Source organism: Perognathus longimembris, chromosome 12 (assembly GCF_023159225.1).
Source record: "Perognathus longimembris pacificus isolate PPM17 chromosome 12, ASM2315922v1, whole genome shotgun sequence".
NCBI lineage: Eukaryota > Metazoa > Chordata > Mammalia > Rodentia > Heteromyidae > Perognathus > Perognathus longimembris.
The window spans coordinates 15,130,669-15,157,947 of NC_063172.1; the positions used below are offsets into that span (position 1 = coordinate 15,130,669).

At 39.6% G+C, this 27,279-nt stretch overlaps 1 protein-coding gene across 5 annotated transcripts in view; it reads right to left on the bottom strand.

The window, feature by feature from the left end:
• The window catches only part of Col14a1 (collagen type XIV alpha 1 chain), a 176,445-nt gene that overhangs the window by 24,843 nt on the left and 124,323 nt on the right, over positions 1-27,279 (bottom strand). For all 5 annotated transcript variants that reach the window (XM_048358765.1, XM_048358762.1, XM_048358764.1 and 2 more), the window contains exons 35-42: positions 26,265-26,342; positions 23,566-23,652; positions 22,639-22,692; positions 17,109-17,204; positions 15,852-15,905; positions 15,501-15,554; positions 3,508-3,561; positions 2,718-2,789 (exon numbers count right to left, since the gene is read on the bottom strand). In XM_048358765.1, the coding sequence (XP_048214722.1) occupies positions 2,718-2,789; positions 3,508-3,561; positions 15,501-15,554; positions 15,852-15,905; positions 17,109-17,204; positions 22,639-22,692; positions 23,566-23,652; positions 26,265-26,342 (549 nt within the window). The remainder of the gene's footprint in view (positions 1-2,717; positions 2,790-3,507; positions 3,562-15,500; positions 15,555-15,851; positions 15,906-17,108; positions 17,205-22,638; positions 22,693-23,565; positions 23,653-26,264; positions 26,343-27,279) is intronic.

A 27,279-nucleotide genomic window follows, 5' to 3' on the forward strand; every position in this document is an offset into this window, starting at 1 on the left:
GACTAAAGATACTTGTTACACAAAATCCAAATATCTAAGGCTGCCTTCAGCTAACCTGACTCCTAAGCTATAAAAGCGACCTCCTAATATCCCCCGATCATCAGCCTAATCAGAATACCAATTTCCTTTCCCTCATTTCCTTCCTTCCTTCCTTCGCCCCTTCCTTTTTCCCTTCCCTCCATTTCTTTCTCTCTCACACACAAATACATCTAAAGCACTTTATGTGTCCCATACTGGACTGAGATCTAACAATGCAAACATAAGCATGAGAAAATTCTGTCCTTGAGGAGCCAGTGCAGAGGCAGACAACAACCTGAAGAAGTACTTGACAGCCTGTGGACATAAGGGTGGCTTTACAGGAAAGGTGTGCAGTTTTAGCTTGAAGTTCACCAGGAGGTAAGCCAGATCATAATGCAGAAGAAGGTAAGAGGCATAGAGAATGAATGGCCTTGCACACTACTGTGAACATGGGAGACCCCATCTTCTGGAGGACTTGGGGGAGTCAAACTATAGAAAGACACAGGGTTGTGCTAAAAATTGTCTAGCATAGAAGGCACCAGAGGTTCACATCTGTAATCCTAGAAATTCAGGAGGCTGAGATCTGAAGATCATGGTTCAAAGCCAATGAAACTTTTATTTCTGAAAAGCTAGAATGGCAACTATGGCTCAATTGGTAGAGTGCTAGCTTTAAACAAAAATGCTCAGAGCTAGCACCCTGTCCTTGAGTTCAAGCCCCAGGACAAGCACACATACACACACAAAAAAAGAAGTCCAGCAGCCAAAGACTGGACCAGACCAGGGTTAAAACAGAGGCCAAGGACCTAATTAAAGACTATCTTCATGGGAAAGAGAAGGGCTCTGAAATGAAACCTGGTACCTGGGAAGGAGCTGGAGAAAGAGTTGAAAGACAAATGTACACATGACATTGTGTTTGTCCTGTTTTGCATAATTCCTATCCAGGCCATGCCATCTTCCTGTCTCTGTGGGTAGTAATTCTACCCATAGTTCAAGATTTCATTGATTTACTGTATCCTTCCAAAGCTGTTCTATTCACCTCTTCAATTAGCTTAGGGCAATCTCCCCCGCCTCCCTGCCCCCCACCCCCTCTCTCTTTCTCTCTCTCCTTCTCTCTCTCTCTCTCTCTCTCTCTCTCTCTCTCTCTCCCCCCTCTCACCTCCCTCTCTTCTCTTTCCCCTCTCTTCTCTTGTCTCTCTCTCCCTCTCTATTTCCTCCAGCCTTCCTTCCTTAAAACCCCCCTGTCATAGCAGTTTCTGGATTCTTTCCCTTAAGGCATTTCACGCTGTCTTTTGATACACCGTCTTAGAGCTTCCCCCAAGCCCTCCCCGCTGTATTTTAGTACATAGTGTACCTGCTCGTCGCATATTTTCAATGAATTAATTGAGGGAACTGAAGATTCGCCTAAATGAGAGGGTTCCCCTGGTTAGAAGGGAGGGACCCTGTGTGGGACACGTCTAGAGAACCAGTGTCCTGGTTTGTAACAAAGAGCTCTTCAAATGATGTAGACAGGCTCTACCTAGGCTAAACCGAGGTCAAGCTGGGCATGTGGTCCCAGGAGGGGCTAGCCCCCTTCCTTCCTGACCCTCAGCATACACTCCCCCATGGCAGGGAAGGTGCAAAAACGCAGGTAGGAATTAGGACCACAGCCATGCACATTCAACCCTGGGAAGTTGGCAGCTGGAGGCAGAGTGCAGGAAAGCAAGTGTTTCTGGCATCAGCCGGAGGAAAGTTGTTGCTATTTCCAGTGGTACAATCTGTCCCTCTTGGTCTCCTTCCCTTGCCTTCCTAGACAGACAGCCATGGGAAATCAATCAACCATGACATGGAACCTGCCTTATGCCAACCGGGCAGCCTGTAGTTGTGTGGGAGCTGGCAGCCCAGACACAGGGAAAAACCTGGGCTGGACAGTGCAGAGAACAGCTTGCTCTGCTGGGAAATCCCCAAACTTAAGGCTGCCCCACCCAAAATGGTTTCTGCCTCAGATAAAAAAATGTTAATCACCGGGGGCCCCTAGTGACACCATCAAGGGCACCTTTTTGCTGATTTCTAACAAAAATAACATTATCAAGTGCTTAATTTGGGGGAAATGCATTGATATTCCGGTGTGCCTCATCTTTAGTCAAATATAGCGCCACAAAAGACCCAGTGGGTAATTGAGAAGGTGTCATGTTTATTGATGTATTGATTGCTCATTGGTTTCTCCCATCTTATCCCTTCCCGCTCCCTTTGATGATATTTAAACCACAATCTAACGGACTAGTTCTAGACACTGGACTTTCACTTGCACTACCGTTCACTTAGGTGTGAGTATGTGTTTTTGTGAGAAACTCGGTTTATCTGGTAGAATTTAGAAAACTAAAAAAAAAAAAAATCTATCACTACTCTCATTAAACCCTTGCTTATTCAAGCCTTTTATTTTACCTTAGGAAGGCAGGCTTGGTTGATGCCTCCTGTGGCCAATTCTTGTAGGATGATAATGAGTTGACTTAGACAAATATAGAAGAACAAGCCATGGAAGCATACATGAGCAAAACATGACAAACACCTGACTTAAGCCATGCCATGGCCGCCCGTTTCCTTCACAGAATCCCACAGGATCAGTACTGAATAAACAACTCTGACCAGCGGAGATGCTGGTAAACGTAAACACGTAAATGACATGGACACAGCACATGCCAAGCCTCACGAGGCCTACTCACCGGAGGCCCCAGGGCGCCCTGCGGTCCCATGCTGCCCATCATCCCTGGGACTCCAGGAGCTCCAGGAATTCCCTAAGAGGAACAAAGAAGTGGAGAAAATTGAAGACTCAACGTTCTCTGGGATGACAGCCAGCTTCCAAGTAGGGCTAACAAATGTACCTGTGATAGTCTCTCTCGTCCTCATCACCAGGACTCTGGAATGCCTTGCTCATTCCAATTCCCAACTACCAGAAATGGGAAGACAATGCTGTTTCTCTAAAGTATTGGGCAGGTGCGGTTCCATAGAATTCAAGCCTTACTTGTGCCTAATAAAAACTAAATTAGAACCAGGCACTGGTAGCTCAGGCTGGCAATACAAACTACCCAGGAGGCGGAGATCTGAGGATCATGGTTCAAATCTAGCCCAGGCAGAAAAGTCTATGAGACTTATCTCCAAATCATCAGCAAAAAAGCCAGAACTGGAAATGCGGCTCGAGTGAGCACCAACTTTGTGCAAAAACCCCAAAGAAACAAACAAAAACACAAAGGAAGAACATTCTGCTCTGAGTTTAAGCCCATGTACTGGTACCAAAAAAAATCCTAAATTAATGCACATAATCTAAGGCACAATGGCTCAAAAAATAGAATAATTCATCCATATGAAATATTTTTAAGGGATTTGGGGGAGCTCTGTATCAAAGGACAAGTCATTATACTACATCAAAAAAAAATAGTTGCTAAGTAAAAGGTTTAATCGAAGAAATCTCAAGAGAAATGAAATGTTACCCTGGTCATTTCTGGAAATACTTACAATTGGCCCTGGTGGTCCTGGAGGGCCGGAGGAACCGTCCTTTCCAGGAAATCCCTGGAGAATAATAAAAGAAGGTCAAGTAAGTGGTTGCTTTACAGGATTTTCAATATTTGGGGACTAGGAATTAAGTCCTGCCACTTGGTCTGGACTATTGAGGATTCATTGCATTCAAACTCTCCATGAGAATTGTTCTTGGCAAGCCTTTTGTATCTATTGGTCCCATTAAATTATCCAGTGTGAGAATTTGAGGTGTAAGAAATGGCACTTACAAATATAAACAGGAATTTGTTCCCAGAAAATGTTTTTATTAAGTAAAGCATAACAAATGAGAGAGAGAACCAATCCTTATTAAATAATGACTGGCCCAAAAGAAAAAAATGTATTGCTATCCTTCAGGACCTGAGAGCCTTAGGCGAGGAAAGCCTTCTATAGGGACCACGCTGTGTTAGGAGAATGTCAGTATCTGAAACTGGGCAAGCCCTTCAGGGCAGGGAGGAGGAAAATGGGGAGGGGGGAGGGAGGTTCTCTTTTCTCCTGCAAGGATTCTATTTTGACTTCAGTAAGTCTGTCATCACGGGCTTACAAATCCCGACATGCTTGCTTCCCATTTCATGTCAGAAGAAGTTAAGGCAGAGAGCAAATGATATTCTTTGTAAAAACATCTTCCCAACTTATAGATATGTGTTATTTTCATATGAGTATGAAAAAAATAACAGCTGGAATAACAATTCTTAAATAGCTACAGTTCTTCATTGTGGCCTTAATGGCCCTTCCAAAGCAGTTAATATGACAGGGGACCTACAATCTAAATTTTACAAGTTTATAAAATTTTGTGAAAACACCAGCTCTTACTACAAGGGCAAACAGGCAGTCACTACATGAGATCTGTCTTTTATTGGAATTATCATTTCCAATCACAGCAAACTCCCAGCTACCTAGCTACCTGGCCCAATTGTTTTCTACCTCTCCCAATCCTTTTAGGAGACTTCTGCCACTTTTGCATATAAAAACCCATCTTCTTAGGGAACCCCATCCACATTCACATGATCTTTCCCATCCACAAGGGGTTAAGGAATAGAGAGTAAAGGCAAGGTTCGGTGAATAAGTGGTATGTGATCCAGGAAGATAGAATGAGAGGGGTCACCTGTGGATGGAGATATAGATGATGGTCAGCCTCAGAAGTCTAGTGAGTCCTAAACCCAAGCATGGGTCCATGCTTGTTAACTCCATTTTGCTGCCCTCATTATAATTAGGTGTGAGTCACTTTTACCTATGTTCTAGCCAAAGAAAGAAGCCAGTTACAGTCCTGGGTCATAAATATTTTCTATGGATGATTCTCCACTTTCTTTTCTCCTTCTGCAGCAGTATTACTAGCCATATGTTGAAGATAAGAGTGTTCCAAGACATAAAGACCCTGGAGTCCAGAAATGACTACATGTGATGGAGATTAGCTGTCCCTACTTCCCCACCCACTCTTCCTGACAGGACTGGAATGTGACCAGGAATACGATTTTATTTTATTCTTTTATAACTTATTGCATTGCTTTGCATTGCACTAAGCAACTTGGATTTTAGCCTGTATCTGATGCTAATATATAAGGATGTATTATAGTCATTTTACAACAGATTTGTTTTTCCAATTTGGTAAAAAATAGAGCCAAGCATAGTGAAGTATACCTGTAAGTCCAGTACTAGAAAGGCTAAGGCAGGAGGAATATGAGTCTCAGGCCAGCCTGAGATAAACAAGTGTCTGAGAAAACTACAGGGAAAAGCCTTGATATGGACTGACATCACACACACACACACACACACACACACACACACACACACACACACACACACACACCCCTTCCCTGTACCTGCTAACTGAACAACCTAAGTTAACATCAATGACTGTGGAAAGAAAGCTACTTTAAAGCGAGTTTGAATGTAGCATGATCTAAGAAGAAGACCATAAAGAAATCAGAACATGTGGGTAATGAGTAGAATTCAAGAACTCTTTGGGTCTACACTGCAGGAGTGGCTGACCTGGAAGGCTAGAAGATCCTGAATTCAAACCCCCATACAGCCACCCCACAGAACTCAATTATCCATTCTAAATGCTTATTACAAGCAAGACAACTTGGTGTCAAAAGAGAGTAAGAAAACTTGTCACTCGAAAGAGAATGAGAAGGAAAGAAGGAAGGAAGGAAGGGAAGGAAGGAAGGAAGGAAGGAAGGAAGGAAGGAAGGAAGGAAGGAAGGAAGGTTTTGAAAATATAAAAGGCATGGTGTGGGGGGCTGGGAATGTGGCCTAGTGGTAGAGTACTTGCCTTGTATACATGAAGCCCTGGGTTTGATTTCTCAGCACCACATATATAGAAAAAGCCAGAAGTGGTGCTGTGGCTCAAGTGGTAGAGTGCTAGCCTTGAGCAAAAAGAAGCCAGAGACAGTGCTCAGGCCCTGAGTTTAAGCCCCAGGACTGGCAAAAAATAAAAATAAAAAAAGGCATATGGGTATACAGTCAATAACTTAAGAATATGTTTTCAAAAAGGGATCTTCCTTAATTGTCACGCAGCACACAACAGAAAAAGAACGTGTGCCACACATGATGTCAGGCAGGACACACTGGCCGTTGGTCTGTGTGTCACTGGGAATGGTGGCAAGGCCCCAGTAGACTTCCCTGACTACTGCAGGCTAAGCTCAGAGGGAAATCATCTTTGAATGCAAACAGGAGCAAAAGCTTCCTCACAGACAGAGGGGAGCCATGACATATTTGCTTCTAACACTTGAAAACTGCATTGTTCCCAGGGAGTTCAGCAGGAAATAACACATTTACGCTCTCTCCCAGCCCAGGGAGAAGGAATTTGACAGAGGCAACTATCTGTTTATCCTCTGCCTCCTGCTGACACCCTAAGGGCAGGGCTGGGAACAGGGTTGAATGGCTTGATTTATAGCCACCATGTGCTTCATGGTGAAGGGAAGATGCTGAGCTATTGCTCTCACACATGAGCCTAAATGGAGGAGGTGATGTGTTTCTATGGGATGAAATCAATGGAGGAGAGGAAAAAAAGAGATTACTTTGTTCTTAGATTCGGACAGCTACAGAGAGAGCATGTTGATCTTTTCTTCCTTCCTGCACATTTTAGGAAACACATGCTCTTCATTGTTACATTCTGAAAAACCTCTTAGCACATCACGGGCACAAAAGAGATGGTGACAAAGGCTTCGTGTGAACAAATGGAGGCTACTGGAAGAAGAGGTCTGCTGATCATGTCAAATGTGGAACTATTAACTAGAGACAGAGTGAATGCAGAGCATGGGAAATGCTAGTGCTGAACCCTTGACAACCATGTGAGAATGGTATTAAAGTCATCTCTTCTCAGACCACCAGAGTCTATCTTGATGAAAATCTTAGGAGTGGACATACATTCCAGCATGTTGGTTGCTGGCTGAATGATACTGAGAGAAAGCAGTAGGTCAATGGAGGAAGCAGGATGGGGAGGAGAAAGCGAGGTGGAAGATGGAGTAGCTCAGACTGATCTGGTAGGTAGTTCTGGAGTGTGAATTACACATTATTATATTTTCTCCCCTCTTTATCTCAAAAGCCTTTTATACCAAAGTAAAAAAAAAAGATTAAAATGGAAAGGAAAGTATCTGTATTTTATAAGAAAAAAATATTTGGCAAATTATAGCTCTGTGATTCTAACGGTAAAGATTATTGGGTGCTTCACAATCATTAATGGCTAAAAATGGTTTGCATTTCCCGTTTTTTCTATAGTTATAAGATTTCCATTTATATCAGCAAACAAGCAATCTGAGAGATACAGATTTATGAATTAAATATCTACATAAAAATTGGATGCAATTAAGAAATGCAAAAGTGCCTATCTATAAAAATTTCAAGCAATGAGGTTATGCAGAAATAGAAACTTAATAAGTATAATATGAAAATTCACCTAAAACAACAAATATGTATCAGCCACCCACAAACAGGATGTTTTATAACATGAGGAGCTCCAGGTATTTTTCCTTTTTGATATTTTTACCTCAAAATATTAATATATACCCCAAACCCACATTTAAAGTTTTTTTTTTTGCTATAAAAACTTGAAAAGGATTTTTGTAGTTTGGCTTTGAAAACATCTGGCTATGAGCAGATTATGAAGTAAGAACCAACAACAGAACTGAACTTGCAATTTACCTTAAAAATCAGTAATAGACTAATTGACCATTAAATATACCTGTGGGTAAAACTGGCAAGGCATAGGTCTTTGCCGGACATTTCATTCAACATTCATTGATATCCATTTTTCATTTTCTGGAACAAATATATGTGTCTTTTCAGGACTCAAATGTTTCCTTTCATAAGCTCTTAAAAACTTTATAGTTTCTATGTTCTGTGCTTACCATGTCAAAAGCACAAAAACCTACCTGTGAGCAACTAGTGCTGCAGTTAACATTAAAGTCTGAAGCTACCATCCAGGTTTAGTCCGAAGCTACCATCCATGTCTATGGAGCCCTCGGAAATGACACACAGTATGAGTTGACTCTGGGTATCCACTGCCTATGTTTTCCTGAAGCCTGCAATGGTAGGTCATGGATCTTAGGCTTACATTTCTGAATATAGCCAGTGATGAGGGTCTTTTGAGGGGTAGAGAGAGAATTACAAATAGCCCACATCTGAAGAGTGGCTGCCAGGGCAAGACTCAAGCAGGACACCCCTCAAACCAGGACGCACAACCACAACCCCGTGGTGTGGTTCTTGACTGCTGCAGTCAGAAATAATGTTGTTCCTTATAGCAGTAGGTAGAAAAAAAAAACCCACTACATTAAGAAGCCAAGCAGCAAAACCCCACAAACTGTAAACACTGACCCAGGATAAAGAGCTAAGATTGAAACACCGTGTTGCAGAATTTTCAGTGACACAAATGCAAATTCAAATCCTATTTGTCAAGAATTCACAGTACTGTACCACAAAATTAAGGAAAGGAAAGGAGAGGGGTGAGAATGTTGAAGGGGGCAACACTGATTAAAATGCATTATATTCATAAATGGCTTTGTTAAAAGGCACTTCCTGGGCTGGGGATATAGCCTAGTGGCAAGAGTGCCTGCCTCGGATACACGAGGCCCTAGGTTCAATTCCCCAGCACCACATATACAGAAAACGGCCAGAAGCGGCGCTGTGGCTCAAGTGGCAGAGTGCTAGCCTTGAGCGGGAAGAAACCAGGGACGGTGCTCGGGCCCTGAGTCCAAGGCCCAGGACTGGCCAAAAAAAAAAAAAAAAAAGAAAAGGCACTTCCTTTGCACAACTACTTAAAGATAATTCAAAATTTCTAAAAATTATGTGCATGTATATACTGATATATGCGTAGACATATTATTTTAATATGATGTATTTATATATAATTTAGGAGGGTGTATATATAATTATGTATACTTTTGTCAACTACAGTTATAACTTTAGAGAATAAAAAAGCTATTTAAAAAATCATCAATGCTGTGCCAGAGAAATTAATTAGGTATATAATAGACCTTAAACAAAATGTAGCTATTTCTCAGGCTTATAAAGCTTTATGAAATGGTATGTTACTAAATCAGGAATAAAAACCTTGCCATAGCTGATTCTCTGAGGGCGAAGCCAAGAGAACTCATAAAATCCCAGGGTGATCTTGATTAAGGTAATTTTGTGGAAAGAAAGAGCATAGTGTTGAAGCCAGAGAGATAGACTGAACCCTTGGTTCCAATTCTCCCCAACTGTGAGATGTTCAGTTCCTTTAGCTTTCTGACCTTCAAGGTCTTTGTAAAATGGAGCCAAGTGTCTCTAGCATTCAGAGTTCTAACAGATTAAGGAAGAGAGCACTTGTCATGTACCTGTATTATTCAATACTGAGGGGGGTAGTCTCTGCCATTTTCACTAAAATAATGAATCAAGTCCCAATTACATATACTATCACTTGTGTAGGTGACTGAGCAGATATTTTCCCAAGATTTAAAATAAAAATCCATCTAGACCCACACAGAAGAAAATCGGGTTAGTTTTTCTTCTTCCAAATTCCTGTTCTGAAGGAGGAAGAGGATCAGGGGAAAATGATAAAGAATCATATTTTGTCCCCCTCGCCCCTCAAAAAATTTTGTGCTAGTCCTGAGGCTTGAATTTAGGGACTGGGAGCCGTCCCTGAGCTTCTTTGCTCAAGGCTCCTACTCTACCACTTGAGCCTCAGCTCCACTTTTGACCCTTAATATTTTGTAAGTATTTTTTAGATGTATCGCTCATCACTGCCTAACATTTATGATAGGAATAAAATCCAAATAGTTGACGCAAGTCCAATTTCTCAAGCAAAAAGTCCAACTCATGTTTGATGAAATAAGACGGACTGTATGTATGTGGAACACACATGCTTGAGACGTATTTCAAACAGCATTTCAAAGCAGAGGCCAATTTTTTTTCCTTAAAAAAATCAACTCACTTTCTCTTTAGACTTAATGCATTTCTTTACAATCTTCCAAGGGGTCTTCAATACCACAACAGGCATTCTAAGATGTCCTGACTTGTTAGGTTTACCTTGACAATTGTGACTACCAACGATACAGTGGCATTTGTATGGTGAAATGCTTCATAATATCCTTCATAGCAACCATAAGGAATCAAATATCCCTTCCTTTTCTGCTTTACAGTTTGGGAAAACTAGTCTTAGAAACCTGAAGTAACTGGCTTAGAGTCCCACAGCCAGGGTTTAACCCCAGGTCTGGCCTTTCCCGGTGGGGGCCTCCTGCTTCTCAAGACTGCACAACTTCAGCAGGATTTAGAAGCAGAATGCTCTCCACCAAATTTACCTTATAAAGATGACGAAGGAAGGTTGTGGCGATGGCATGGAAATACAGGAAACAGGGATCTGGGAGAGGGAAGCCCTCCAAATTAAGTCCAATTTGAAAATAGAAACTGCAACCCTCTACACAAGGAGGAATTACTATAACTTGCGTGTTCTCTCTCTTACTTTTTAGAAAACTATATTAATGCTGGGTGCCAGTGGCTCGTGCCTGTAATCCTAACTATTCAGGAAGCTGAGATTTGAAGATCACAGTTCTAAGCCAGTCTTCAAAAGTCCATGAGACTCTTATTAACCAAAAAGCCAGAAGTAGAGGTATAGCTCAAGTGGTAGAGAACTAGCCTTGAGCAAAAAAGCTAAGGGAGAGTGCCCTAGAGCAAAATTCAAGCCCAAGTACTAGTACACACACACACACACACACACACACACACACACACACACACACACACACACACGCACGCACATAAGAACTGGAAAATAAAGATTATTTCAAATTTTCTACTTGGGATGCTAGTCAGATAACTGGTGTTCAGGGATAAAATGACCCTTAGAACTAGGAAAAAAAGAAAAAGGTTAGTTGTCCCTTTTTTTTCCTGCTTATTTTCAGTGTTTTTTCTTTCACTTCATGTCTGTCAGTCTGTCTCATCTTGCCTGTATTTTCTGGTTTCCCTAAAATACATGATTTGTATGTTTAGGGTAGAGGCTGAGACATCTACCACATTTCAGAGGTGTTCAAAGGTCATAGGACAGACAGACCTTGAACTCACAGACACCCAAAAAAGAAGAAAGGAGAAAAGAGTGAAGGGTCCAGATTTACAGCAGGAAAGAAGAATGAGACAAGAATATTTTCGTTGGAAGAATCTGGAATGCAAACAAGAAGCCTAACTGCATTTCGCGGCTCGCTGTGAACTCGCACTGTTGCTTGCAGAGTGTGGGCAGCACTCCGCTCTCTTGGCTCCTAAACCAGAGGCGGAAACTTGCTTCATGAAAAAGTCCAGCCAAGCTGGACTGGACTTAGGGCTTCAAGCCCAGAGCTGAATAAGAGCTGTCTCTTGGAGTCCAAGATTTCCTTCGGGGAAAGCCAGAATAAGCTAGAAACATTAGAAAAGATGTTTCTTCTTTAAAAAAAAAAAGTCATTTGTGAAGACCTTTTACCCTCCAGGTATGTATAGGAGTACCAGCTGCAGCAAAAGAAGGCTAGCCTGTCCCTCCATTCACGGTCAAGGTGATGGTGAAAGGTTTGGGCTGTGAGTTCCTGCTATCAGGAAGAGAAATGTGCAATGAGGAAGGGCCCAGGACTGGACAGCACAGCCCACGATGAGTAACTCTCGGGACCCTAGAGGAGCGAGAAGCCTTGGCTGGACATTTCCACCAGTCTACAGCAGCTCCCTCCTCTCTGCCTAGAGGAGTTCTGCTCACTCGGGGCCAGAGGGAACTGAAATGCTCAAAGCAAAGTTACATGATGGTTTTGCCTTTTTTCTTCCCCAGACACTCAAGCTACCTATGGAGTGTTTCTGATGGGACTTTGCAGTCATTTATTTCCACAGCAAGTCCTATCATTCCACTTGCTGTCGGGCTATTGTATGCCATGGTTACTGGTGTCATCATTGGTCTGCTAGGCCTAAGGCAAAGCAGAGAGAATTGAAGTTGGTTTTTTTCTTTCTTTTTTTTTTTTTTAAATATTCTTTCTGTAGCCTTTTCTACTGCCTAGCCAGAGAACCCATTCCTGTTTAGAATATATATATTTCATTCAGGGTGGGTCTCATCCTACATCAGTCTCCCTCAGATAATTTAATGAAATAGTCCATGGTCACCTACATAACTATTTTTCATATCTTTTTCCTTCCTTCTCTATTGCCTCTGAGAAGAACCATTTGATTTTTCTGGCCCAGAGAAGTAGGCATGTTCTGCATCCTACCTCATAATTTCATCTTCTCCAGATTGGTGGTCTACAAATGGCTGACTTTTGCTATTGAACATGACCTCTTATTCTAGATTCTTCTCTGCAAATATTAATTGGAAACTCTTTTCAGACTGGGGGGAGTAAATGGTGCATTATCACCTTGCATGTGTACATACTAAATTAAGATGTGGCTGACTAACAAAAAACTGTGTGTGTGTGTGTGTGTGTGTGTGTGTGTGTGTGTGTGTGTTTCCCCTTCAAGCAGAGCAGCTATGTTACACAGTTCCAGGGGCTCCATTGTATTAATTGTATGAATGGCATTATACTAACTTATACACTACAGTAATATTGCCTTCAAATAACTTGCTGAAAACAATCATCACAGGATTCCTACACTTTCTTAATAATATAGTCTTGTTTCCTGTAGCTGTCAGATGTACATATGCACATTACCCCATTCTTAATTTAAGATATCTCCAAAGTAGGAATCAGACCTTCAAAGCTTTACTCCAAGACTCAGGGAGAGAGGTAAGTAAAAGATAGTTATAGATATCTTATCACTATATTACAGTGCTAAGACTTTTAATCTTATCGAAGAGCACAGCATGTTTAGAGGAATAGAAAAGCATTTATTTAAAAAATGTCTGTGTGAGTAGATTGATTTTAAAAGAAAGAATTCCAAAACCAAAAGATTCAAACAGTAACCCAACGTGATTTGGAGTTATTTGCCAAGACTGGACTCTACACATAGATAAATCAAATAAACTCACTCAACCAAATCTTTAAACTTTTTTTTTTCAGTTTCAGGAATCTAGGTGTGTAACCACACAGGATCTCAGCCTAAACCTTCTGCCAAAACATATAAATATTTTTAGACACTCCTTCAACATGTACAAGAACCTTACATAAATCTAATTTTCAAAGAATGCCTTCTTTAGATACTCTTACCTAAACATGTTTTACAGATTAATTACATTTGAAGAACAGAGACTACACTGAGATTTTAGCCAAATGCAAGATTGGTATAAAAATAAATAAATACTGTAGTAGAAGGGATTTAAGGCCCACACCTAACTTCCATAGAAAATTCAATTTCCATTCTTGAGTGACATTTTTATCCTGAGCTAAAGTCCTGGCTTTCAGTAGAGAGTGAATCTTCTAGCCAATTGTTTGCTATCTAAGTAATATGCAGTGAACTACATGTCGCATAGCTTCTTTAGATTGACTCTAAGTGGTTATCACACCCTATAATTCAATCTCAAGAAAAACCATAAAGTTGCCCACAATAGTGATGGTTTAGGTAGCCCTCTCTTTTATTTAAAACTGTAATGACTATTATTTTCATGCTGACATTCAAATCTTTAGTCTCAACCAAAAGTATAGATGTTTTAAGTATTTGTGTTTTCTCTTCACTACATCTTTTGACAAGCCTTCTACACCTAAATATGCTAAATATGAGTAAATGTGCACATGTGTATACACACACAAAGCATTCTTTTTTTTTTCTTTTTTTTTCAGTCAAGGGCTTGAACTTGGGGCATGGGCGCTGTCCCTGAGCTCTTTTGCTCAAGGCTAGTGCTCTACCACAGCACCACTTACAGTTTTCTGGTGGTTAATTGGAGATAAGAGTCTCATCAGGGACTTTGCTTTCCTGATTGTCTTTGAACCACGATCCTCAAATCTCAGCCTCCTGAGTAGCTAGGAAGCATTCTTTTTTTTTCCTCTTATGTATTTCCTACTTGTATTAATTGTACAAAGTAATGTGTGGGGTTTTTTTTTTTTTTAGAAGCTTAGAAAATGCACTTTTTTTTTCCATTTCTTTATTGTCAAGTGATGTACAGAAGGGTTACAATTTCATATGTAAAGCAGTGAGTACATTTCTTATCCAACTTGTTACCTCCTCCCTCATTTTCCCCTCACCTTCCCGCCTCCCCATTCTCCTCCCCATGAGTTGCACAATTGGTTTACACCATATAGTTTTGTAAGTATTTCTGTTGCATTGGTTTGTCTTTTTATCCTTTCTCTCTTGATTTTGGTATTTCTTTTCCCTTTCCTAGTTCCAATATACGTTATACAATATCCAGGGTACCAAAATCAGTTACAATGATATCAGGGGTAAAACCACGGGAAAGAAAGACAAAAGAAAAAGGACATAATTTCACAGTGAATGGTTGAAAATAAAAACAATGATAAACCACTTGTTTCCACAACTTGGAGTTCATTTCACTTAGCATCATCTTAGGTGTTCATATGGACATATCTATTGAGCTATTGTGATCTTTTGCTAGGACTATCCTAGATATATACTAATTATTACTGATGAGGGAAACCATAGAGTCTGTTTCTTTGGGTCTGGCTCACTTCACTTAGTATGATTGTTTATTTGACAGTTCCATATGTGTATGTAATATAATCTTTAGTCATTTTTCTCTTTTTCTATTAATGTATACAAACTGTACAGTAGGGTTTCACTGTGAGATTTCCACACACAGTATTCCTATTTTCAGCCCTATATTGGGTGCCATATTGGAAATAACCGCCCCCCCTCCCGCATTTCTTCACCTCCCATCCATTATATATGCATTTATTTCTGCTTCCAATAGCTTTCATTTCTTAGAAAGACAAGGCATAGATGGTATCTTCTCTGGGAAGTCTGCCTTTCCTGATGCCCACAGTCTGATTTGATTGTCCATTTTTTGTGTTCTCACAAGGCTCTGATTCCCGTGGTACAATGTAATATAATACTTATTTAAATTTCCTCCCAATAAGCTATAAACTCTTTAAGACCAAGTTTGTCAAACGTGGCTTGGTGAAAATTTGTCAACTAAATGAATGCAAGATTTTAACTTATCCTTCTGACTGCTTTCATACTTTATTTTACTGCTGTCTACTTGAACTGGTTAAAATAACAAATAAATGAGACACCGAAAACAAATGGGGATGTCATTATGAGCCATCCTGATTAAATTTCAATTTATCTGTAGTATTTATTTCCAATTTGAGCTTTGGGAAGAATCTACCAAACCAATGCTTGCAAAGTCAAGATAAAGTATACTGAAGTTTGGGAGAATTCAGAAAAGGGTGCTACCAATTTGGGGAAATTTGATGAAGGTAATGAATGTAAAAGGCATTAGGGAAGGTAAATAGACATAGTAGAAGTAGAATGTAAATGTAGAAGTAGAATAAAGAGAGAGCCAAACTGTTTTACTTCCTATCATACAAACCTATAGCCGAACAACATAATAACTTAAGTCTACTTTGCTAAGATTGGCAAGTTCTTACCCTCAGGCCTGGTGAGCCGTCACGTCCTGGGGAACCCACACCGCCTGGGACACCCTAGGTAGAACAAGGACAGGGAAGAGTCACACATACTTATAAGCATAAAGGGGAACCTGGTCTGATGGAGAATTTAGACTCAGATGTTTGTCCTGAGGAAGGAAATGTCTACCACCTGGGCTCTCTCTGGAAGTACAAATGTGGTTTCCAAAAGGGACTCAGGTAAATGAACATAAACATCTTTTGCGTGGAAATCCATGTCAAGGTCACAGTTGACTTCAGAAGCTATAGCCTTTTATACTTGGCAAAGCTCTAGAGCTGAAAGAAATAAACTGAAAATAGAAAAAATAATAATACCTGTGAGCCAGGGAGACCAGTGTCACCTTTCTCTCCTTTATCACCTGGCATACCCTGAATATCCAAAAGGACACAGAGTTAAGTTCACATATGGAAATTCTTAGTCTTTTCCCCTCAAGAGTATTTTCAACATTAAATTTCCGTCATGTTCACACCTTTGCAGACCATATTTCATTGTTCACATATGGCACTCCATCTATGGAGACATTCTCATGGGAGTGGACATTTATACTCCAGAATAATTCCAGCACAGAATATACAACCCCATAAGCGCAAGCTGATACCATAAGTACATGAAAAGTTAAATATGTCAATATTATTTATAGTTTAAATTTTAGAATCTCAGATCTAAATTAGTCTGCTCTTTTTTGTGATTTGGGGCAGAATAACATACAAGTGGAAAAGCAAAGGAAGAACTGGTCAGATAGTAAGATCACAATACATATTTTATTGTTAATATTATTAATTATGTAAATTGCTATATAAATGGTATGTAAATTGGTATGTAAAAATAACACTGTGGGGAAAACCTAGATTCTGATAGTCATATAAATAAAAATCAGTGGTAGAGTAAAATTTACTTTTGGTGTGCAAAACAGCTTCTTAAATAAATATAGCTATGTAACATACACCATGGAAACTCTAAAATCCAGAGAACTACGTCTTGGTGCCCATTAAGACTTTCACTAAACTACATCCACAATTACAGCAAATCAGTAATAAACTATTTAAATTTGTGTAACATTTGTTACTTTCTAGAAGCTATCACACCTATAAAGAATTCAGTCAATGGGGGCTGGGGATATAGCCTAGTGGCAAGAGTGCCTGCCTCGGATACACGAGGCCCTAGGTTCGATTCCCCAGCACCACATATACAGAAAACGGCCAGAAGCGGCGCTGTGGCGGAGTGCTAGCCTTGAGTGGGAAGAAGCCAGGGACAGTGCTCAGGCCCTGAGTCCAAGGCCCAGGACTGGCCAAAAAAAAAAAAGAATTCAGTCAAACAAGAAAATGGCCAAAAGTGCTAAGCCCCGCATTTGCTTCTTTAGATACAGGTCTCCCCACACACTGGACTTGTCGGTAAAAAGATTCTTATCAATAAGTAAAACAGAGAGGCACAGCTAAGGAAGAAAGTATCAGTCAATTATTACTTTCAAAGGACTAAGGTGGTCATGGAGGCAGGGGAGATAAAAGTTGACTGCTTGCAACCTCATGGGAAGGGCATAACAATAAACCCATCTGAATATTGGCACAACTCACAGGCATTCCTTGAATGGATAGACCACTTGGTCCTTGGGGTCCGGGAGGACCCTGAGGTCCAACAGGACCTGTTTCACCTCGCGGGCCCTCTGGTCCCTGGAAAGGCAAGAGGAAAAAAAAGTCATCTTAGAAGTAATCTAGGCCCACTGGGCAGCAGTGACTCACATCTGTAATCCTAGCACTCAGGAGGCTGAGATCTGAGGATCATGGTTCAAAGCCAGCCTGGGCAGAAAAGTCCTCGTGAGACTCTTATATCCAAGTAACCACTCAAGAACCCGAAGTGGCACTGTGGCTCAAGTGGTAAAGTGCCAGCCTTGGGCACAAAGAGGCTCACAGACAGCACCCAGACCCTGAGTTCAAGCCCCACAGCAGAATAAAAAAAAGTAAACTAGACCCTATAATAGCCAATGGCATTTCTTCTTATAGCACTTGCATTTACTTACATAATTTTTCCTAAGACAGGAAACACTCAAGGACCAAAACACTAAGCAATAAATGTCATCAGTCAATTATAAGAATAAATTATAAGAATAAATACACAGAGATTGCTGCAGCCTTATTCTTCTGCTTCTCCAAATACAAACACTGGGGCCAGTTACACAAGCAACTGGAACCCCCCCCCCCCCCCGCCTCACTTCATAGCAAATTGAAAGGGTGGAACTGCTTCAGGACCACCCTCCTGGTTTCACCTACCCAGGGGAACCAGGGGAGCTGCATTCTCCCAATTTTTCATGTAGGTTAAACCAAAACAAGGTCCAAACTCCAGCAAAGATCACTTCTCCAGTTTGGGCCTTGTTTTGGTTTGAACTATATCACTTCTATAACATTAGACCTGGAAAATCTGTTTAAGCTCAACTTCTTTACTGCCTCATTCTGTGATTCCAGCTAACATTTTTTTAATGAAGTTGACTCCATAGTAAGGACTATGCAATGTGTGTGTAAACACACACACACACACACACATACAAATGTAAGCATATCTAGTGCCTCAAACACTTGTTATTTGGTATGATGAAAACATTCAAGATCATTTCTTTTGAGTTTTTCAAAATATATAACACAGTGTCATATATATCGTCACACTGCTACCCAACACAATGGAGTTTATTTGCCCTAACAGTCACTTTTAGTGTTCCCCAAGTTTTGCTCATCTTTTCTGCTGTCCCATTCTCCTGAGTCTCTGTTAACTGCTATTTTGCTATCAACCTCTTTAGCAACATTTTAGATTCGCTATATGAGTTAAGTCATATAGTGCATATTGTTCTGTGTCTGCCTTATTTCTTAATGACCTCCAGTTTCATCCATATTGTCAAAAATGATAGATGTCCTCCTTTTTATAGCTGAATAATGCCAAACTATATATATATATATATACACACACACATATATATATATACAAATATATATATCCATATACACCACATTTGTTTTACCCTTCATCAGTTGATGGTTGTTTTCATTCCTTGCCTATTAAGAATAGTGCTAGAATAAACATGGGTGTTTGACATATGGATTTCATTTCTTTGGATGTATAACTTGGGTAACTTGGGTGTCATCTTAAGTGGGAGATTTGTGAATCCATTACATGAGACAAACAATTCAGAAGAAAAAGCACAATGGAATAAAGTACAGATAAATAATGAGAACAGACTGTCTTGCTGTATTTAGGGCATATGGATAATCTGAACCAGGATGGATTCTAAAAAAACTTCAAGACATGTTCTTAGGCAAGATTAGTAAGGAGGATGTGTTTATAGAGTGAAAGAAAATACAGGTAAAGTTAGATTAAAATTGAGTAGGAAGAAGAGGAAAACAATCTAAAACAAATGATTAAAATAGGAGGAAAATAAAAATAGAATGGAAGAGACAAGATGAAAAAAGAAAAAAAACAAATAGAGGCATTTAATCAAGTCAATTATTGTAGACATCTTGAGTGAGATCTCTACATAGATTAACCCACAGCTCACAGAACTGGTAACAGATAACCTGGTAATCCGTGACGACTGTATAGAGAACAAGTCCATGGAATGCCAAGGGAACCAGAAATCATATGTAGTGTGAGAAATATTTGGCAGATGAGAATGTAGAAGCACAGAAAATGATTATTCTAACAAGAATTATGCATGACATACTAGGAAGTGAGCAAGATAATATAATAGAGTTGAGCACTGGTAGCTCATGCCTGTAATTCCAGATAAGAGGCTGAGATATGAGAATTGCAGTTCAAAGCTAGCCCCAGCAGGGAAGTCTGTGAGACTCTTATCTCCAATTAACCACCAGAAAAGCAGAAGTGATGCTGTGGCTCAAAGTGGTAGAGTGCTTTCAGGGATATCCCCCAGACCCTAAGTTCAAGCCCAATGACTTAAAAAAAAATCATTGAAATATACACATATATATGTATATATAATATACATAGTATATATAATATTATACATAATATTATATAATGTATAGAATATCATATACATATTATATATACTATGTATATTATATACATGTATGTATACATATATGTATACATACATGTATATATCACATATATTGATATATATCAATATATATCATGGAAGAGAGAATTTATAAATGAATATTACTTAATATTCATAATAGCTTAATACCATATAATTTATAAATATTATTGAGCAATGGAGAATAGAGTAAGACAGAAAGGAGAAAGTCCATCTGATTCTGTAAAATATGCAACAAAAATGATGAGGAAAAACAAACCAGCAAAACAAATGCTATGAGCTTCCAAATTCCTATTATCTATTTGCTGCCACAAAATTTAAAAAAAAAATCAAGAATATTGGGCCTTCCATACTGAACGTCCATACCATACTGAAGGTACAGTTCACCTGTTCCTACATTGTCCACAATGGTAACCATGTGATCACCGTTTTTTCAGTAAGGCTTTTTTTCTAATCCCAACATACTGATATCTGTGATTTTTCCCCCCTAAATCATCAAACAGAAGTAACCATACTAGTATTGCTTATGTGGGAATGAATAATAGAGGGAGGGGGAGAATGTGGGTGTTACTGGAAATCACCAGTGGCATTAACTTAATTGCCATAATTAAAACCATCTTTCGGGCTGGGAACATAGCCTAGTGGCAAGAGTGCTTGCTTCGTATACATGAGGCCCTGGGTTCAATTCCCCAGCACTACATATATAGAAAATGGCCAGAAGTGGCGCTGTGGCTCAAGTGGCAGAGTGCTAGCCTTGAGCAAAAAGAAGCCAAGACAGTGCTCAGGCCCTGAGTCCAAGGCCCAGGACTGGCAAAAAAAGAAAAAGAAAAACAAACAAACAAAAAAAAATCTTTCGTTGGAAATGCTAGTAAAACAATGAGGTGAAGCTGAAAGGGATTGGGGGGGGGAGGGGGGAAGACAGCCAGGATGTATACGAGTTCATGGGTCTTGCCCATGGCTGAAAGAAAGCAAGCTTCCATTCAGTATTTTGTAAGAAAAAATTTCCAGCCATGGAGTTCTGGTACAAAACCATAAGAGATTGAGACAAGTAAGAAAGCAGACGAAAAAGGGGAGACACCTTGTACTTTGAGCTTCGAACTGGCTGGTACCTGACTCATTAGCTGTAGCCTTTCATTTGCTTCTTCTTCAACCCTCCATTTTCTCCTACCTTGCTTCATCTGTTTCCAATTTTAGAATAAAAAGTTATATTATGTTCTCTCCTCTGTGAATAAGTGCTATTCAAATCGAAAAAGTCACCATATTGAAGCAGTAAATCAAGCAAGGTGGACAGAGAGGTTATCGTGTGGAGCAGCATCATAAAAATGAGATAGAGAGTCAAGTTATAGATCTTGCGTGCTATGCCACAGGGTGAGTCCTATTCTCAAGGCAATGGTCCATGACTGCAGGTTTTCAGAGTATGAGTTGATCTGATATTGACTTTAAGGAAATGAATCTAAGGGCAGATGTTAAGAATCAATCAGAAAGTCAAGTCCACTGAGGATGGGAGACCAGTTAAAACATTTGCCAAAAGCTAGAGGGAAGAGGGTGAGGCCTGAACTCAATTAGTGGCTGGGCTTCTGCCAGTCCTTTGGAGGCCTTCATGCAAAGTAGAAAAACATGTGTCTTGACATGGTTTGGCATGGCCTGATTCTCTTGGCTGGGGCCTCTGTACAGTGCACAACCTGAGCCATCATACTTTGTGGCCTTAAGGAGTGAAATGGAAAACAAAGTTGTGTATTTGATTATACATAAATGCCAAAGCAGAAGGAGGAATTCAAGACCCGAGAAATCACCTGGAAGGGACGGATAACAAGTAGCGAGGCTGCATGATTCCTCTCAAGATTTATATTTTTATAGATGGAGGAAGAGAAAAAGGTACAGAGAGATGAACACCTTGGTGACTAAGCCACTGACACTCATTTCCATCCCAGAAATCTTCCTTTTCACCATTTTAAATGTATTTTTTTTAATTAAAAAGCTTGTCTTTAAAAGTAAGGAATCACTCAAAAGACTAAACATAGAGCTCCCCTATGACCCAGCAATCCCACTTCAGGACACTTACCCAAATGACCACAAGCAAGGCCATACTAAAGCCACCAGCACAACCATGTTCACTGCAGCACTGTTTACCGTACCTAAGCTATGGAACCAACTTAGATGTCCCTCAGTAGATGAATGGATCAAGAAAATGTGGTAAAATATAGTTTATATACACAATGAAATTCTTCTAGGCTTCCATCAGAAAAGAATGATATTGCCCCATTTGTAAGGAAATGGAAAGATTTTGAAAAAAAATCATATTAAGTGAAGTAAGCCAGACACAAAGAAACATAGATTCCATGGTTTCCTTCATTTGTAATCATCAAAATATGTCTAGAATATTCCTAGCAGAGGATCATAATAGCTCAATAGCTACGTACATATGATCATATCGGATGATGCTAAGCAAAATGAACTCCATGATATGGAAACGAGAGGTTTTTCATTATTGTTGTGTTTAATGTACTGTGTGAAGTTATTTCTTTTGTTTTCTTCACCCATGGTTTATTCCCTATTGTCAATGTATTTGATTTTGATACCCTGAGTATTAATATACATTTATCTGAATTAGGGAAGGGAAGGGGGAACAACAAAATGGTGAGACAAAAGACAAAGGGTGAACCAATTCAAGAACAATACTCACAAGGACAATATGATGGAAATGATGGGGTGCAGTTGGGGGGAGAGAAAGTGGGAGAAAAATGAGAGGGGGGTAACAAGTTTGACAAGAAATGTACTCATTACCTTACGTATGTAACTGTAACCCCTTTGTACATCACCTTGACAATGAAATTAAATATTTAAAAACCAAGGGAACATTAAATACAACTTTCATCAAAATATAGGGAGTTTTAAACCACAAGGGTTAATTACATCATGTTTAGCTCCAAAATGAAAGTTACTTGGGAGAAAGAGACAGAGATAGAGAGAGAGACAGAGAGAGACAGACAGGCAGACAGAGAGAGACAGAGAGAGAGAGAGAGAGGAGAGAGAGAGAGGGCGCACAAGTGCAAACACATTACCTTTGGACCCTGTTCACCTTGTTGGCCTTTCGGTCCCCGAAGTCCTGGACCACCCTGTAGACAGATGTTTAGTATTAGCACAAAAAAAATCTTACAACAATATATTACAATCATTTTTCTTAATAATATGGGATTATGTCATTATTACTTGTTAAGCCCACACATCATGCATGTACTGGTGTTTGTTCATCATGGTTCTTAACTAGAAATTTCCCTCCTAAAGCCCTCCCAGAAGATGATTTTATAGCTTGAGAAGTTTCTATGCCAAATCATTTTGTATTGTAAAAAGTTTACAACATTTTATTTTTTTAGTGTTTATATACGACTACTGATACTCATGAATAAAAAGAGTAAACCATGTGGTTGGTGTAAAATCATGTGTATTTTATTCTACAATATTGAAATTAAATTTTTTAGCTAAGAACCCATGAAAGAAGCAACAATGTAGTTTTCTTTATTTACACAGAAATAAAGACAAAAGATTATTGTTAAGCTTATGATAGTAGGAACTTCATTCTCAGGTATGGTTCCTGGAAAATGCAAATCAGGCCTTCATATATTAATTTTGATACAGAATGAACAAAGGGAGAGTATGAGAATTTATTTTAAGATTATAGTTATACACAGGTGTGAGTAGGGGCCAATCATGAAACTGAAGGTAAACCACATCAGGCTAGAGGGGAAATTCAGAGCAACGTGAGACATGGGGTACGTGGTGCTGATGGACATCATAATGAGGATTTACAGAGAACTGGGTTTGAATCTGACTTCTTCAAGCTGTGTTCTTTAGCCCATTACTTAATATCCCATTCCTCAGGTTAGGATTAAGAAGCTAACAGCACTTTAATACAACAGACAGCACTTCCTAGACACATGTGTGATTCTGAGTTAATAAACAACAGTTAAAGCTAGGCTAGCCATACTTACTGGTGGGCCAGCTGGTCCTAGTGCCACTTCATTGGCTGCAGAACAGGAGCAAGAATGTGGGAGGTCTGGGCAGGACTCTTCATCCCTCTGTGGTGCAGAATAAAATAGAAGTAGGGAGTGAGAGGAAAGGAGGGGACAGAGGATGAGGGAAGGAGGAGAAAGAAGAAGGAAGAAGAAGGAGCAGGAGGAGGAGGAAGAAGTGGAGGGGGAGGAGGAAGGAGGGAAGGAGAGGGAGGAGACGGAGGAGGAAGGGAGAGGAGTAGGAAAAGTAAGAGGATGAAATGGAGAAAGAAGAAGAGAAAGAGAAGGAAGAAGAGGAGAAGGAGACGGAGAAGAAGAAGGAAAGGAGGAGAGAGGAGAGCACATTATTAATGAGAAAGAATTTATAAATAGCTTTATTGAATTAAAGAAAATACTCTGAGTTAAGGCAGTTTTAAACTATGTAAGTGGGTATTATGTTAGAAAGGTGGGAGTATTCACTCCTGACCACACAGTCTTTTCTGTAAGGAGAACTTCACCCATGCTGATCACCTCTACTACCCAATGATTCACTAGAACGAGTTTGGAAAATGTTTGGGAGGAAAAAAAGTTAGAAGACAGAACAAGACATTCTTGGTTACTTTTAATTCATTTGAAAGAATACGACTCTACAAGTTAGAACTCTTGAAACTTTACAGTACACTGTGTGTGTGTGTGTGTGTGTGTGTGTGTGTGTGTGTGTTTTAAGGGATAAAAGAAAACTTATTGGAATGTTCAGTCAAACAATTGCAACTGTACTAAAGCAAAATGAAAACTGCTTAAGCACATCATCAATTCTCTATGCCAATTCCATCCCCTGTGTACATTCTGTGGCTGAAAATAAGCAAAACAGTTTGCAGTCGGAAGACATTTTGGTTCTCTTTTTGGGGAATTGTATTGCTATGTGACATCAGATGACAGATCTGTAATTCAGACTGGATAATTTCCTCAAGTGCAGAGAGTCAGAGCACCTGGTAACATCTACTGAACAACTTGTACAGTCCTTTGTGCACAGCCTGGCCAACAAGGCAAAGCCAGCATGAGGGTAAGAGACTGTTCAACTTCTTAGTCTGTCAATTGCTTTGGAAAAAGTGGAAAAATAGACTTCATATTTAAGGCTTTGGATAACAGTAAGGCTAGAGAACACAGAACAGGCAATGATTGAATTACCAGGATTAAATTAATCAAATCTCTGAAACATTCATAATAAAAACTCCAAACGGATTGGCTCCATATTTTAGCTATGGTCAACAATGCTGCTATGAACATGGTTGTGCTGGTAGCTTTAGTATGGTCTTATTTGTGATCCTTTGGGTGAATGCTCAGAAGTGGGATTGCTGAGTCATAGGGGAGCTCTACTGGTAATAATTAGCATATGTGTAGGATAGGATAGTCCTGGCAGATGAAGGCAATAGCTCAATAGCTATGTACATATGATCACAGAAGATGATGCTAAGAGAAATGATCTCCAAAACATGGAAACAAGTGGTTTATCATTGATGTTGTTACTTTCAATGTACTATGTGAAATTATTTCTTTTTTCTTCTTTTCATCTTCCCTACAATTTAGCCCCTGTTGTCACTATATTTGATTCTGGTACCCTGGGCATTTTATAGATGTCTGTGTGAATTAGGGAAGGGAAGGGAAACATTAAAATGATAAGACAAAGGGTAAAAGGCAAATCAATGCAACAGCAATACTTACAAGACAATATGTTGTAAACTAACTGTATAACTTGGGTTGGGGGTGGGAACTGGGGAGGAGGGAAGGTGGGATAAAAATGAGGGAGGGGGTAACAAGTTGAACAAGAAATATATTTACTACCTAACATATGTAACTGTAACCCTCTGTACTTCACCTTGACAATCAAATATTTTTAAAAATCCCAAGTGGTTGAAGAAATGACCTATACATTATATATACATATGTATACATAAGTAAGTATGTGTATATGTGTGTATATATAAATATATATATATGTATATCCTTTCTTCTAAATGATGAGCAGTGACAAAAAATTGTAGTACAAACCTTCTGCTAACACATCTGACCTATTTTTTTATATGTTTATTGCATTGTTAGGAAATACATAGTAAGATGTTTGGATCTGGTGTGTGTGTGTATGTGTGTGTGTGTGTACGCGCACATGTGCACAGGTGCTGTTACTAGGGCTCGAATTCAAGACCTGGGCACTCTCTCTTAGCGCTTTCACTCAAGCCTGGCATTCTATCTTTGTGCCACATCTCCACTTTGGGATTTTTTCCCTGCTTAATTGGAGTTAAGAGTCTCACGAACCTTCTTGCCTGGGCTTGATGGAATCAAGAGCCTCAAATCCCAGCCTCCTAGGTAGCAAGGACTACAGGCATGAGCCCCTAGAATCTGGCTGGATTTCCTTTATCCTATGAGTGTCATAACAAAAATTAAAGGTTTAATGAACCAGGAGGATTAGGAGAGTTGGACTGTGTGTTAAAGGCATTTCCTGAAATATGCTGTTCATTCCATGTGTGATTAATATGATATTCTTATTGATTTCTTCTTTTTGGTTGTCTTCTTATTCATCCCTTCCAAATGTTAATGATCACCACAATGAATGATTTATGACATAGATAGAGACATTGCATCTCATTTTCAGGGAAAATTATGACTTTAAAAGTTTCCAACAGAAATAAAAGAATTCTTACCAGGCTAGGAAGTTCACAACATTTGTCTCTATTGGCCCAGGATGTAGAACAAACGATGTCAAACATCTGTAACTGGAACTGTGATTCAAAAAACAATGTCACTCAATTAGAGATGTAAGTGTTCATAGTAAGTGTTCATGATTATAATGATCTCATATATACTTCATGCATAAAGCCAACACATTTGTAACCAAACATGCCAATAAGTTAATTTTGCTGCTCAAACACATTATTATCTAAGATTTTTGTCCATGATTTCTCCATCCACAATCTGAAGCCTGTCCTTATCAACACTTCTCTATTCTCTACCCTGATTGAACAGCTCTCCTCTGTGAATATCCTCCTGGGAAGAGGCATAACCCAGTGACTCCCAAATACCTCCATAGTAACCAGCACTCCCTCTGTCTGGTTCATAGCTCCTGTCTCACCAAATAGTAACATTATCTATATAATCTCCTCCTTACACTCTTCAAGGGACAAGTACACATTCACCTTTGTATCATCAAGCACTCAGAAAGGCTTACTAAGTTGGTTTCTACTCCATCATCTTTTCTTTTTAATTCACTATCTTGTGCATATACTCAGAAAATGTGTCTTCATTGTGCAGTATAAGCTGGCTATGATGTCAACTTGTATGGTAAAAAAAAATGACAAAAAATACTGAATCCTGCCTGAGAAGAATGTACCGGGAGCTGAAAGATGAGCACATTAAATACTATTCACAACATGCTAACTGCCATGATAGATGCACACTTGGTATTGTGGGAAGGCGAGCTAAGTGTGTTTGTGTTGAAGCCATTGATCATGCTATAAATATTTAGACAGCCTTGCTCCACTTACATATCCTAGTGATAAGTCAATGCACGTGTTGAAACACACAGATGTATCATTACAATATCATTAACAGCTGACACTAACTGAATAACCACCACTTCTAATATTTCTTCTTGCACAACTTTCAAATATTGAAACCTTCCTTCAACAATGGATGTGTTCAGCTAGGGCTGGAAACTCG